Source organism: Silurus meridionalis, chromosome 27 (genome assembly GCF_014805685.1).
Source record: "Silurus meridionalis isolate SWU-2019-XX chromosome 27, ASM1480568v1, whole genome shotgun sequence".
NCBI lineage: Eukaryota > Metazoa > Chordata > Actinopteri > Siluriformes > Siluridae > Silurus > Silurus meridionalis.
Genome location: NC_060910.1, coordinates 7,266,991 through 7,283,271, shown reverse-complemented (window position 1 = coordinate 7,283,271; position 16,281 = coordinate 7,266,991). Strand labels below are relative to the sequence as shown.

At 39.3% G+C, this 16,281-nt stretch overlaps 1 protein-coding gene across 1 annotated transcript in view; it reads right to left on the bottom strand.

The window, feature by feature from the left end:
* Positions 1 to 360: 360 nt before the first annotated feature.
* setbp1 (SET binding protein 1) overlaps positions 361 to 16,281 on the bottom strand; it is a 49,025-nt gene continuing 33,104 nt past the window's right edge. Inside the window, exons 4-5 of the mRNA XM_046841655.1 lie at positions 7,153 to 10,489; positions 361 to 4,436 (exon numbers count right to left, since the gene is read on the bottom strand). Coding sequence (XP_046697611.1) covers positions 3,934 to 4,436; positions 7,153 to 10,489 — 3,840 coding nt within the window. The 3' untranslated portion in view covers positions 361 to 3,933. The remainder of the gene's footprint in view (positions 4,437 to 7,152; positions 10,490 to 16,281) is intronic.

Below are 16,281 nucleotides of genomic sequence, written 5' to 3'. Positions count from 1 at the left end.
ATCCATGCACGGTATTGGCTGAAATCTCTTTTGCCAATAAATGAATGTGTGAGAAATGCAGTGGGAGGCAGAAACACTATATCGTTACATTGAAGTGCATTATGTTCCAATTTACATACCAGATGAAATCTTTCTTCTTCTTTTTTTTAAGTCAGTGGGAAATTGGATGTTTCGTTTTTTTAATCCAGTTGTTAAACCTACTTTGTCTTGAATGCAACTATAAAATGCATTTATGACCTAATATAATATCTGCTTATCCAGGGCACCCACTATAGTGATTGGTGACTGTTATTTTATGATAAATGAAATACTGGAGAACTAGGTCTAGGTTTAAAGATGAAAAAAAAAAAACCAGATAAATTTGATAAATTCCTTTTTATTTATTTTTTTATTTTTTTGCACAATGAATGACATGAGCAAGATCAAGTGTATTTAAGTGCTCAATACTGCACTGAGATGGTTGCACAAAAAGTTGAACTTGAAAGAGAAATAATAAAAAAAAAACCTCTACAAGATCATGAACAACAAATATGATCAAACACATGCGAGCTTAAATGTATATACATATGTACAGTGCAGTATACATATCTTTAAACATGTGTATACACAGGTACACAAAAACATGGAGGCGTAATTCCTACATACAATTATGTACAATGCATATGCTTGCGTATCAATATTTTTTTATTCTTTGCTATATATGTCCTTTAATTGCTTTTTTTTCCATATTCATACAATTTACAAAAAAAAAGTTTTATGAATTAAAAACTAGTTATTCAAAAAACTTATCAAACAATGTAGAAGATCTCCAAATTGAAATTCGATATTTCCTCAAAATGTGTGTGCATACAATCAGAGCATGCAGGTTCAGAAAATGTAAAGCATTATCAAAATGGTCATAATACCCATTTAAAAAAAGAAACGAAGAAGCAGAATTTAGCTATTTGTTGTGCCCTTATTGAGTACATTACCCTTCAATTAATACTTCATTTACACTGGAATTTCTTCAATAGCATTAGAGCTTAACACATAAGCGAGTGGATAATATTTGGGACGAAATCGATGTTCGACAAATGCAATTTTGATCATGAATTTATAGCAACTGAATAAAACTTTGTCTACTCAGGTCACAATATTTACATGACACAAAACGGCTTAATGAATTATGATTAACGTCGAACCGCCAGCATGTAAGGGGGATAAAATATAATAAATAAACACCTTAATTTCACAAGGCACCATTTTTGTTCAGCTGGTAGAGAAAATATGAGCTGCCAAACACCTTGCTATTAACACCTCCATGATAAACTGAAAAGACTGATAGTACTGGTTTGGAGTGCTGCTACTGTGTAGAATTTTGACTTCTTTATTTTTCCACTTTAGCACTGAGTGACTGATGTCTTAATTTCTGGCAAAGTGTCCAGGTAGTTTGAGGTGCCAGTCCTAAACAGGAGACATGCTGAAGTGTCCAATGTAGTACCACAGGCAGAAGGGAATAGCTGCCAAATCTGACTTGGCTCGAATGCACCATAAGTCATTCTCAGCCTCCATGTTCTGCTCTGACAAAATGATCATTTAAGCTGCGCAGTCTTAGGCTTTGGGCTACGGTTTGGATGTTTCCTAACAAGAAGAGCTAGTCTCACACTGAACGCTGTTGAGTAACAGACAGGTGATTATAGTATTTACAGGGTTTATTTTGTTAATGTAATGTAACATGATTAAGGCTCTGCTGTTTAGAGGCTGATTTTTTTTCTGCCCTATGCAGCATTAAGATTTGCTCCAATATTGATAACTAAAAAAAAAAAAAAAAAAAAGGGCAGATAGTCACTTATTTGCAAAAAAAAATACAGGTTACAGAATATTATTATTATCAGTAAGACCACTTTGATAAACTGAACTAAATTGGGAAAAAAGAAAAGCCTTGAAACATTATTTCTTTCTGTCAATTTGCAGGTAGAACCCGATGCATAGAAATTTCAAACACGTCACACATCATGATAACCCTTAACCGGTGCTGGAACATTAGCAATGGAACATTGGATATTTGGTACCTGTGTGGTTTTTTTGTTTGTTTGTTTTTTTTAAATGTGGTTGTAGTCTTGTTGAAATTGTCACAAGCACAGTTTTTCATCGCACGTCTGATTTTTATTTTTTATTTTTTCATTTTACACACACAGCGTTCTGATTCAAAATCAATCCTGTTATGTCACGGCCGAAAAAGCTACCTAGAAAGCAGATCGTTTCAATAAGACCCTCTCTGATCTTATCTGCGTAAGTGCATCTAAAAGGGGACCGATCTAAGGAGCAGGAGAAAAGAAGAGCAGGCATATGTACATTCATGACCAATTTGTGGATACAAATAATATATGTAAGAATTCAACATTATTTCTTGCCATTCATAGTTCCCTGTAGCTGAAATGTTATGGACTTATTGACAAACATAAGGCACATATATGAAACAACCGAGAAATTAAACCACACGACATCGCTTTCTGCATTACGACCGGTTGAATATACATTTCTAAAAGAGCGTCGAAACACTGCACTATACTGAAGCCTGGTTTCAGATGCTAAGCTGTATACAATAATGAAGTCTAACATGTCGGATCCACACATACCCATCTGTTACACTTTTCTAAACCAAAATCCACCTAGAATATGAACTACAACACGACCGAACCTTTGGTTGTGTGGACATCTAATACTGACTGTCATGTCAATATATATTTGTTTATTACTTTGTAAGTAATAAAGTAACATTATTATTTTTATATTACTACTATGAGCAGGCACGTTCTCAAATAGACTCTGGAAAAGGCAACTCAGTTACCATGTTTGTCAAGTAACTGACTGAAAAATCACTGATATTAACTAGTATTACTAAAAATATGATTCCAGATATTGTTGGTTATTCGAATAAAAAATACTCAGTGAGAATGTGTAATACTAATCTGTAATATGTATAAGGAGACTGGAGTAAGTGCTGTGTTGCTTTTAAATGCAAGAATAGGATTCTTTTTTTTCCCATGCACAATGAACGGAGTATACTGTAAAATGTATATAAGCGAAGGTTTTTGAGAGATTTGACTTTTTACACACTGCCATTGTCATATAATCCTTCGATCTGTGATGCATCCACTTCGTTAATGGTGTGATTATTAAATACTGTGGGTTTCATTTTTGCATTTGAACACAAGCTTTTGTATGTCACATCTATTTCTAATATTTGGTTAAAACATTATTTGAATATTGTACAGTTTTCTAGTTGATATGATGACAGTACAGGTAACTCTAAAATACTTTCACTTTGTAATGTTTGTAAGATTACGTTTCTATGTACACTTAAACTATAGCCATTGAAGATAGTAGAAGAGTCTCATTCAATTCAAGGGTATTGCCATTAGTTCATGCCCGGAACAAACCTGAGCGCAGGCAAGTGTGTGTGTGTGTGTGTGTGTGTGTGTGTGTGTGTGTGTGTGTGTGTGTGTGTGTGTGTGTGTGTGTGTGAGTTGACCAGTTTCATAACACTGATCTTTATCGTAGTCACTGTGCTTTGACTTGAAAGAACCAAAAAGGCAAAGAAACCCCAAAAGTGCACAGTACTGTATTAGAAGTTCAAAACAATTCATTTACACTTGCTGGTAAGATCATGGCGACAGCCATTGTTTCAAAATCCTTATGGGCTTTGGGAGAGCAAAAAGCTTAACACAAGAATAAAAAAAAGAAAGCGAGTGAGAACTTGCAGTGATGGCATATACATACACTGTATAGTAAAATCAGGGCACTTTTTAGACCACATTCATGATTCTCACAGAATGCCCATGATGTAAAGTTCAGCAGAGCTGATTAAAAAGAAAAGACAACCATAATGCCAAAAAATTATCCAAAGGTCGGAGTGCAAGTCAAACTCACAGTGCACTTTTAATGAAACTTTTAATGAGAAGCTGGTTCATTCCTTCTGCTTCCCCTGCCTCGCCGTACTGGCCGCTCTAGCTGCTCCTCTGGCTGATATTTAGGGTAGGGCTTCCCAATCTGTGGTGTCTGTGGATTGGGCTGTGCCCGGGCCTGGTGTACCACTGCCTCGATGGCATCTGAGATTGAGTCATGGCTGGAGAACTCTGGATGGGTGAGCATCGGGAAGTTGTGAAGGTTCCTTTTGCCTGGAAAGTTCATGCACTTTTCCAGGACGGGCATCTGAGGCAAGAAGCCTTCGTTGTGGGCAAGTGTCTGCTTTCGCGGCCTCCCCCTCCGCCGCTTTACCACGTTGTTGCCCGTTTTGGCCTGCCGCTGGAGGCGCTTGACCTTCAGGATCTTGTTCACATGGTCCAGGCTCCTTTTGCTGGTGAGGATCTTGGAGAATGCGTGCTTCCTCCGCACGTCACTTTGCATCTCCTCAATCTCCTTCCGCTTGTATCTTTTCTTGCAAGAGCCCAGTTCTGTTTGAATATAAAAGTGATGGTTAAAATTGTGAAACGATCTTAAAACCCTAATAATAGAACAAATATCAGATCAAATGATGGCCAGCAGATCAAATAATCCAAATTGCTGTTCACTAGCAGACTTTATCCTAATGACCAAAGAACAAAGATACATTTAAATTACATCCCATGATCAGAAAGAATTATGGCTCTACAAAGCACTTAACACTTGACTTGTGCATAACAACATCCATGCGTTTAATTAGCGTGCATGGAGCCGTCCCTCTAATTTCTCTCTCTCTCTTTGCAAGCAACCAGAGTTCACCTCTGTACTGAAGAGACAGCTCTGGAAGTGTGAGTAATAAACTAGGTGGCCTCAGATACATCAGTGATTAATCTACTGCCTCTCCACTTTGCGTCAGAGTCCTGGAAGGAAGCCCAGAGCACAGGAAATGTTGGGTTTCTGGCAGCCTCGTCTGAAATGAGTTCAGACAGCATAAAGCTGCATAAAATGTGTGTTCCGCATCAAAAAATCTCCCCTAGACCCGTATGTCTCTGGAGAACACACTCATTTACTTTTCTCCATCGTACTGAATGCCAGTCCATCTGGTTAGGCATCCAAGGATCCAAATAAGACAATTGTAGAAGATATTTTACCAGTGGTTTGCTTTGCTGGACAGGGATCGGTGCAAATCTATTTGTTTCCATGTTAAAAAAAAAAACCTGAAACCCTTGACTCACTTAAAATAGAATAGATACAACATTTTAGAAATACACAAAAAAAAGTATTTAATATCGGTTTACTCTCACTTTCAGTCCTCACAATACAATCAGCGTCCTTGAAATTGAAATTCAATGAACTAAAACCTGGAAAAGCAAAATGAAAAAATGAGCAGAATGTTGAAACCTTGTTCAGGGTCAATAACCCCACGTCAAGTAGACTGCTCATTTGGTTTCCATGAAGTAATACATTTCCAACATGAATGGCAAAGCCAATCTATCTGGCCTTGGTTTATCACTGGGAACCTCAGTGTGTCCCTCCAAATGCCAACAAATCAAAAAGGGAGGAAAAAAAGACATTCATTTTCAAAGGGAGGGTCACAACTAATTTATCCTCTGAACCTTCTACCTGCATCCTGCACACACTGTTTTCATTAGCGAAACCAATTTATGGCCTCACCCTGCTGCTGTCCTGCAACTCCGGCCTCACCGCCCTGGTGGAGGCCCCATTCCCTGCAGCATGCTTTTTTTTTTTTTTTTTACATTTATTTATATATTTAATGTGTTTAAAAAAGTTATACAAAGTGTAACATCGATAACTTTGCTTTTCCTTGTAGATTTTGCAGCACTGTTGCAGGGAAATAGGAAATGGTTAAGAGTAATGTGTTGAATAAATATTACAAAATTCCAGGGGAAGGAAATAAGATTGCCACTAAACTGCAATGCGCATACCGACTGTTCACCTAGTAAAAAACTGCTGAGGACAGGCTTAATTCACATCCAAGGAAATCAGGATATGCATAAAGTTAAAAGAGCAAGCAGGCCCTTGGTAGGTAGGGTTTAGTATATGGAAAGATCTTTACATTCAGTATTTATCAGCTCAGCCTGGGCCATATGTGAAAAATGCTACATAAGGCACAAGGAGGCTTTCAAGAGCTTGCCAGCAGCTCATATTTCTCACTGAACTGAAATGACTACATCCACTTAGTTTCCTTTGCCAAATATCAAACTTTTAATGCACGTTACTGGCAAAAAATGACATGAAATTACATAAAGCCGTCAGGCAGTAAAATGCTCATGGGTGTTTTATGTACAATTATAGCTACCAATAAACATGAAAATTACCTGCTTCTCCGAGTCTAAAGACACTCTAGTAGTAATTGTGGCATTTGGTTTACCGCAGGTGGGTTCACCAATGCTTTTAATTCAGATTAAGCACAATTACTTAGAAATGAAGTCTAAATGATTGACTGTCTTACTAGGGAATTTATAGTAATATTATGAAGCTGTGGCAAATTATACCTAATTAATTCTAATTACAAGGTGAACATAGATGAAAATTTGTTTATATAAATGACTAAACATCACTTGGTATTGCTCATGTCAAGGCACACAAAAGCAGGTTTATTAATTGCTTGCACTGTCAAAACACACTAAAACACATTCAGAAACCAAATCACATGTAAACTTGAGCATGATGTGCACCTCCGTGCTCTAATACCGCTCCAAGGTGTATGAAATTTAGTGTTAATTCATCAAAACGGATGGTAGTACAGGCAAGGCAGTATGTGACTCATCCTCCTATTTTCCCCAAGGAGCAAAAATGTAATCTAACTGAGCCTTGGGCTTGCAATTCCCCTCTACTGGAGTAGGCTGGATTCATTAAATCGCTGGCTGCTAGCCAAGTCTTTTAATATGAGGAGAGGTTTTTTATTGCATGTCAGTCGAAAGTAAATCAAAATGTGTGAATAATATATTTCTAAGAAAACCATTGGCAAGCAACAGAGGTGAAAAGGGAGGAAGGAGAAATTTGTGAATTATAGTTGTCTCCATCCATGCATTATGCCTGCCTCACCAGATGTTCCAACTACCAAATACAAATAGGCTTTTTTTAACCCATCACAACTCTGTAAATCTACAACTCGGTTCGAATTTGCATTAACATTCGCAACATCACATACTTCTTTTCTTATATTCATGTCTAATAAAAAAAAAAAAAAAAGGATTTCCTGACCTGCGATGGTTGCGTTACCGCAATGGTACATCTGCTTCATTCTTTCTTCAGTGTCACTCTGGAAGGGTGCCATGCTCCCCTCACTGTATGCTGCAAACTCTTCCAAGCTATGCATCCTACTCCGGATGTGAGAACCCTCATCTTGTAAGTGCTGGCCCTTGAATGGGTCCAGTGGCTTGTCCTGGTTGGCTCGTAGCCGTTCGTGTGGTTGCTTAGTGCACATGTTCAGGAAGTTGTTCAGTGGCTCTTCTCGAGGATGTTTACAGTTCTGAGAGTCAGATAAGGACAACGATGAGAGTGTGTCTACTTCAAAGTAGTTCCTGGATGTCTTGGATGAAGTACCCAGACTTTGCTGGCTCCTCTGCTTGTCCTTTATCTTAGAAAGAGGCAGAGCTCCACTAAAGAGTCCACCGAGGTTCTCCCTCTGTGGCACTGAGTGCTGGTCCTCCTTATGTTTGTGCTTATGCTTGTGTTTGCGTTTGTGGAGACAGACACTCGCCAAGCAGCTACTTGAGGGATGGTGAGCGTCACCCATCCTGGGAGAAGACATCTCATGGGGCATGTTCTTCATCCTATGTCTGCTGCTAGCAGAGATGCTAGACAACCCACTGGAGTGGAACTTTGGTGGAGGAACTGGAGGCCGCATGAGATGAGTGCCTGAAGATCCGAGTGCATGGGACAGATACAAAGGAGGAGGATACTGCCCATAATACCCCATGTTCATCATACTAGTGGCAAGAGGCATGGCTGTATAAGGCATTGCGTAGGGTGCATAGTAATTGCCACTGGCTGCCGAATAGCCGAACCCTTGAATGAAAGGCATCTTTGTAATAGGTTCAGCTGATTTGGCCGGCCTGCCACGTCTTCTCTTTGACTTTTCAGAACTCCTGCGAAGATAGTGCACAGGATCATAGGGGTAGCAGGGCACTGGGTAGTAATGGTCAAAATTGAGACGGAAAATACTGGGGTAAGAGTTCTCATGGTAAAACTTGTAACTGCGGTGAGAAATTCGAAAGACCTGGAACTTGCTAATGAGTTCCTCAAGGTCGGCCCGGTACTGAAGATCATCCCTACTAGTTAGGCCCTTTCGCTTACGTCGATGTTTCTGTTTCTTGAGGCTTTCTTGCGCAAGGAAATTCTCCATAGCAACCGATGTCGCATGCTTCTGATAGTGCGCTCGGGTTGCTTTATTCGTAGCTTCCAAAACAGCAGCCTCTGCTGCTTCGAAACCGCAAAGATCAAAGGAGTACCTCCTGCGAGATGCTGGACCTTTCTCAGTCTGATCTGATGTGCTGTTATTGTCAGTACCAATGCCACTATCACTTGGGATTGTCTCTTCACTGTGGGACTCGCTCACTGGAGAGAGGGTGACCTCTTTGATGGATGCCACTTCAGAAAGATGAGATGGTGAGTTGGCCATAAGTCTTGGAGGAGAGAGTTTCCAGCTACTGCTGAGCAAGCCCTTCTGAGTTTTTGTGGGCAAAGCACTGATAGGCTGTAGATTTGGCATGGTCTTCAGGTCATGCTGGCTGGTTTCTGTGGTGGCATGATGTGCTGGTCCACCTACTAATGACTGAGCTGAAAAAGACTGCATGACCCTGGGAGAAGGCATTCTGGCTGTTGATGATGAATTAGAAGGCACTAGAAGGTTCTCGAACGTACTTGAAACAGGCAACAAGTGCTCATCATTGGCTTTGTGCTCATCTTGCTGAGTGTGAAGCTCAGCTTTGGGCTTCCTCCCTCGTTTTTTGCCTATGTAAATAGTACCACGTTTGCTGACATTGATTTGCTTGCCTAAACGGGCTTCAATTGTCGATGCCACAGTTGACACGGCAGTGGAAACCGGCAAACTGGATTTTAAAGCCAGGTTACTAGTGTTAGAAGAGGACAGAAGTTCATTCAAAATGTTCTGCATTTTAACCAGTTTCACTTTCTTAGTTGTTTTCTTTTTAAAGAAACCAACATGGCCTGTTCTTTTGCATTTTGCCTCTGGTAAAGCTGGAGAATTATTTAAGGCCTGTTGCATTATTTTAGACAAATTATGTTTCTTCCTCCTCCTCTTTGAAATGCTAGGTGAATCTTGGTTGATTGGACTTACAGGGCTGGTTGATGTTCCTTCATGAATTGTCTCCACAGTAAGTAGTGGTTGTTTTTTAGGCCTACCACGTTTTTTCTTTATGGGGGTGATGACTGTCAGACTGTTTGTGTTGGTGTATAATGGGCTGGATGGCGTAATGGGGAAAGCAGAGGGTGGTTCTTCAATGAGCATTGCTGGATTAGGGTCTTTGTGAGGTGCAGAGCTTTTAGATTTTAAATAAACCCATCTGTCCTTGAACTTTGATTGCCTCCCATCTGCTTGCTTCTCTGGAGCAATCAATGATTGGGGTCTCCCAACTGGGTTCTTGTGCCTATTCTCAGTAATGTCCACAGTTGGCACTGCTGCTGCACTCTCTTCCCCAAGCTTCTGTGAATCCACCCCAAATTGCTTTCCTGTACTCAATTCCATTTTGCTTACATTTAGATTCATCCCTGCTACTTTAGGTTTTGTTGCACCTTGGTCAGCCTTATCTTTCATTTCTACTGTCTGTGTGGTTTGCATTTCTTCCAGAAAGTTGCCATCTTCAGTTAATCGTCTGCTTTTCTTCTTTCTGCTTTTAGGTTCATCTGTGTGATGTTGAACACAGTTAGATATTGTTCTGAAATTATCTACTGATCTCTTCATTGATTTTTCTACCTCATCCCTCTGACTCCAAGTTTCTTCAGAGTTAAACAGTTTATTCTTTATATTGTCTTGAGCTGTTTTCTGACTTTCCTTGTCAGTCTTTTTTGCCCAGGGCAGGTCTCCATTAGGGGTGATCAGTACCCTTCGACCATACTTCCTTTTGATGTTCCCAAAAACTTGCTCAGTGACCTCCTGCAAACCTCTTTCTTTGCTTATAGAGTGGAGAGGGTTAGAGTGTATCAACACATTCGATTCTGCTAGTGCATTCATTGTTATATCAGCTGCAGAAGTAGCCTGTGAGTCAGTAACAGGACAAGTCATTTCCGAGGAAAACAGACTTCCAGATGAACCCTCCGTGACCTTTTTAACTTGTGCCTTTGAGAAGGGGGTGTTGACCTCTAACAGAAGGCTCTTGTTATTGAATGTTGATTCTTGTTTTGATTCCGGATCTCTCGCTGGATCCCCATGGGATGTTGACTCTCTTAATATTGGCTTTGTCCAATCCAGTTGGTGGATGTCAGTTTTGGGCTCATGTTTTGGTCTCAGGTTCTCCCCAGGCACATCCATCATTCTGTTGTCATTTTGAGCCACAACCTTGACAGGCCTTTCATAGGTCTGCAATGAGAAACAAAAGAGGAAAATATTTTATACATAATACATGATTTACAAAGCCTTTACATTTCTACATCCTCAAATGTAAATTATATTATATTAAATTGCCAAAAACTATAATAGATACAAAAATAAATTCTGATGTAATGAATAGCATGGTTTTGGTGTAATTATACTATTCACATGTAACTAGCAAAAGCAACTAGTGCATTATCGCCCCTTTTATCTGTTAGTTGAACACACCTAGAGAAAAGCATATACATATATAGTGTGAACTATTGTGCAAGCCTCTGAGAGCTTGTGGTTTGGGCTGGTAAAAAAATAAGGCACTGCAAGATCAGCATCGATACAACGATATGTTCTGTAAAGCCATCCTGTTTTCAAAGCCAACAGCTACAAGCGGTAAAGAAGTTTAACCACAACTTTGTTTTTCAGCAGGTCAGCTTCCATTTTACTGCAGCTGACATCTAGCAGTCTGTATTGTGGTTACAGATTAACTTACATCTAAAGTCACATGGGTTTCACAGTCTTACAGTATCCCTTCAAAACACTCAAACAAACTCTGTATTTTCTTCAAAACATTGAAGTACTTTATTTGTCAATCCTCCAGGTGCAAAAATGATAGTGCTTAAAAAACAAACATGAAGGCAAAAGTGTGTCTCGCCTTTCTCCAGCTACAAACAGCTCCTCAAAGAGTCTTTTGTGAAGTGAAATTACACATCATGAGTTCAAATCTTTGGCACAGTCAATTGTGGCACTGCTCCGATTACAACATAAGAGTATCCTTTAGTATTGTGGAGTCTCGGGTGTTTAAGTCCTCGCACTGTAATAAGCACTGATAAGCCTGAAGCCTGATGCTTGTGAGAGTAAAACCATGTTTTTGTTTTCAGAGTCTTCAGAGGTGACAACCAGAAGAGATGAAAGCATTATAATCTTAAAATAAAGTACATTTCCTAAGTATTCAGCCACTAGAACTTTACCTCCTAGAACAGACATTGAAACACTGTGGTGGTAGCATTATTTCGCACACTACCCTGGTCTTTAGGTTGCTTAGCTGATAAAGGCCTGGGCATTAATGTAACTGGTCACTAAACTTTTGGTGGATGGCCTCTTCTAAGGAGAGTTCCAGCTGTACAATATTTTCTATAACCGGATTGGTACCCTTCCAAAATTGTGTCTAGATCTTTTTTAACAGCTTCTTTTTAGGATGCTGTTTATTTAGGTATGATTTCTAACAAGTCTGGGGCCTAATTGGAAATGGGGCATGTGATATTAATTATATGACTTCGAATGACAAATGCTTAGAGCATAATTAAATTAAAAGCTCATCACAACAAAGCAACACTCCCATTTATTATTTGGAAATTACTGCCTGCCCAAACACACAGTTTTATATTTATATTTTGTGGCACTTCATAACGCCAGTGAAATCCATTTTAGATCCTGAATGTAGCACAATAAAAGGTGGAAGAAGGGGATGAATGTAACCATGAGAGATAGTATCTTCAAGCTAAGATTTTGCAGTTTTGCAGTTTCACGAAATCAGCTTAAGAAAAAGGCAGCCGACTACAAGCAACTTGTCAGCTCATCTGTAAAACCTACAAAAAAAATTCTCCAGCTGTAAACCTCCTGCACTCTCTGCAACTACTTTCTGTGCCGTTCCTCACATTTGCAATCAGCACACATCAACTCCTCATCCTCCCCTCATCACAAGACTACAGGCAGCACCTTTATCTACCCTATGCAGCTTTTGCAATCGCACTCTGTTATTATGAACTCAGCAAGTTATAGGAAAGTGTCCAATGATTGCTTGTAGTGTAGTGTAGTGTGATGTGTGTTTTCAGAGTCATTGTTCAGTCTAATCTTCTCCGATATCGTTCAATCAGTAGCTTTTAATTAAAGCAGCGCATGCATTAATGGTGCTTCACCCCTCTGCCAGCTGTGTCCTTTTTATTTTCCCCATCTGTGAGAAACTGCATCAACTTTCAGATTCCTAATCCTGTAATCCTGAGAGGAATTTGTGATCTCTTTTGCCCACAGGATACAGTCTCGGCTGCAGCGTGCCAAGTCTCTTGGCTGCCCTTTAATTTGTCTAAATGGCATTATATTCCTCCCACCCGACGTTTCCACAGCAATGTCAGTAGGATTGCATAACATCTACATTGAAGATGTCAGGCCTATTATTCAAACTCCATTAAAACCGCATCAATGTGAAGGGAGTGATATGAGATGAAGAGCAACAGATTTTGTAAAGCCCATCCCAGTCGTTTATATTATCTGATGATGATTTTCCCTTTTCCACTTACTGACAATATCCTTTTCATTCATAATCTGACACTGCAGTGACAGAGTCCCTGTCAAAAAGAAAGCGTGTCTGATGGGAAATATATACAATAAAATATCACGGCCCTCACAGACTATAGTGAGCTGGAATATTTGAAATACGAAACACCCCCCCCAACCCCCCCGCCCCAAAAAAAAAAAAAAAAAAAAAAGAACATTTTCATACATATTTTCCATTGTTTTCTGAGATGCTGCCTCAGGTTTTGGACTGTGATGAGCCTGCACATTCACTCGTGTTGTATCATATATGTTTACACCCAGAGTCTCTCCGGCAGTAAACTACAGTCAGAAATGACTTATGTGTTCTCTAAAGAGGACCTCCTATCTGTGGCAGACAGAAAGGCAGTTCTGGCAGGGCCAATGGAAGGTTTGGCTCTATGTGCTCCAAAATCGTAGTGGGGCCCCTGCTTCTCTCTAAACCCATCTCTGGGCGATGAGTCAGACGCAGAGCACATAAACAGACAGAGAAAAGGCGGCTGAGATTGCAGTCGCTCTCGATGTAATAAGCTGCATTTGGCATGCTGTTGCTGCAACCCCCCCATCCACCCCCACCCTCAACACCTCCTGAAAAACGTTCATTTCTTGTCTCTTGTCAGTTTTTGCTGTTCACTTTATAACCACCCCCTTTCCCCTTGTCCAGCCAAAGAAGCTGGCCAAAGCCTCATTGGCCTTTTGAGTGTTTGGTTACCAAGGGATACCATGAGTCAGAGCCACCCAAAATAGCCAGAAATGTACTGAGCCAATATCACAGCCCTCCCCAACTGATAACCATGCCAAAATCGCTCTTCCTCTGCTTAAATCCTATCCACGAGAAGCACTGCCTTTTTGCGCTTTAGACCAACAGTCCAGCAGTCAACAAATCTCTTTCATAACACAACATCCCCAGCCAGGCTCTGACCTTTTTCAAATACACATGGAGACAATGCAGAGAATTACAAAAAAAAAAAAAACCAACCAGAAATGTTCATGATAAAGATAAAGCAGACACTGGGTTTCTCAGGTTTTGTTTGACATTTGGTGTTCAGGTGAAGTTTGGATTTTTTTTTTCCTCCAAATACACATGGTGTCAATATGGAATATAAAGTGTAACGAGCAGTCTTCAAATCATTTGCCAAGAGATTCTCCCCCATGTCCGAGCCTCAAACTAAAACATTTTTTAAATCATTATTAATTTCAAAGCTTTCGTGGTCGTCTGTTGTATTTCTCACTTTTCTCTTTTTCTCACTTATTTTTTCAAGAAATACTTTTTTTTTTTTTTATTTATCTGAAGCCATCAAACAGAGTCTATACACAAGAGGTTGGAGTGGATATGCTGAATAAGACTTACACAATGACTGAACATTCTAAGAACTATGTCTCACTTGGGGGCTCTTTATCAATGAATAAATGTACACTGGTAAACTAGATTACAAACTAAATACACAATGTTTTGTTCTACTCATGCTGGTTCCTGACTATTCCGATAATTTGTCCATTTAAAGCTAAATCTGTACTAAAATGAACAAATGATCCTGATGCTTATACTTCGCACAATAGTGTACATCTTTAGAAAAGTGAAGATTTATATTCTCACTACCCAGAGTCTGCCAGGGGATGAGTTTCCATGTGAGTCTTCTTCACCTCAAGGTTCTTTTTCATGCCATCTCTGAAAGTTTTCCCACTTTTCCCACTGTCAAGCTGATTTTACATTGTTAAAAGCACTATATAAACTATAAAATACACATCTGTCAATTAAATTAAAAGAACATAGATGCCTCATGCTAAAGAACTGATCAAAGGACACGTACTGGTTTCATGTGCCTGTGGTATCTGTAGGCCCAATGCTCCAATGTCCAGGGCTTTGTCTCAGCATAGCTTGAAGTAGGAGATCTAATTGCTCAAGTTACAGCATTTGTAAGGCAGTGTCTGGTAACATTTCGAAAGCGTGCTCTGCTGAAAGCCAGTGCTGACTTGTTCGATAGCCCTTACACTTCAGCGGCCCTGTCGCCTTCAGTAACACACACCTGGATAGGATGTCACTCACCTGATCTGGAAATGCTGTCTACAATTACCTGAGGCATTTGTTTGAAGCCATTTCAAGCCGTTGGACAAAATAGCAACCAGTTTCAACCCTAAGGATCAATGTGGCAATGATCCAATTGCAGATACTGTACAGACCCAAGCGGCATCTGAAGCATTACTGGTCCTTTTATTACAACCAGGAATTCATTAAATAAGATTATTTACTTTATGTTCAGCAGCTCAAATATTTTCTTGCCTGTTTGACTTGAGCAGGAAAACAAGCTGGAGTTACATTAGTATGTGGTTTCAAATGTAATTAATTACATATACATTTTCATGCATTTATTAAAAAAATTATACATCTTTATTTAATAAAAAGAACAAATCTCTAATTAAATGAATGGGTGTTAATATTATTTTGGATATTCCATGTGTATACATACAAGAGCAAATAATCTTATGTTGAAGATGCACTGTTTAAGATGCAATCATCTTTGTAACCTGCGCAACTTTACTCCAAATTCACACATCTCTGTCTTTCACTATTATTTAAGGATGTGAGTCAATACTGTATATTACTATATATACCATATTTTATTACCTACTGCACCCTTCTGTACAATCACTCTATAATCACTCTCACCCCTGTACTTCTGTACATATAGACCCATACCCTGCTATTTACTGTAAAAAAGGGCATTTATGCACTTCTGGTTAGATGCCAACTGCATTTCATTTGCTCTGTATATGTACTTTGCACAATGACCAATAAAGTTGAATCTAATCTAATCTAATGTTATCTTATCTAATCTAAATGTGACAGTGGATCCTTTTTTTTTTTTTAAAGTCAGTTGGATTTTGCATTGAATTTTGTTTGTGCATGCTGGAGACAGATCAACTTTCATGTCGAGATCTTTAGTAATGTTTAGGAAACAACTACACCTATTATTCGAGAATCCGGTGTTGACCAGCCACCGTCTAATGACTGTAACGTTTGATTTCAGGGTTTGCCACATTACCACTTCCACATGGATCTCTGAATGCATTCGATTAACTACAAGTAACTGTGGTAAACTTCAAAAGGTTTCTGTAACTTTGTATTTAGGATGAGCTGACAGCTGAGACATGTGCAAACAGTTACACTATTGTTGTGACGTGACAAAACCCATATTATGGCTATTAGTTATTAATGTACTTTATTTTGCTATTTGTTGTGAATTTAATTACATTTATTAAGAGCATTAAACAATAGCCATTTGCCACAAAAGTGGCTCTACAGAACTCCGTTTGCTGCAAAAGCAGCTCTGAGCAATACATACTTAAGAGTGAAGATGGTAAATGTATAAGGAAAGATTTATAAGGAAACCCATTGTCTTCTGAGTGACACCAAACAATGTGATTATTAATCACCCCTCTCATACAACTATATGCTATAAAGTCAGACTGTACTA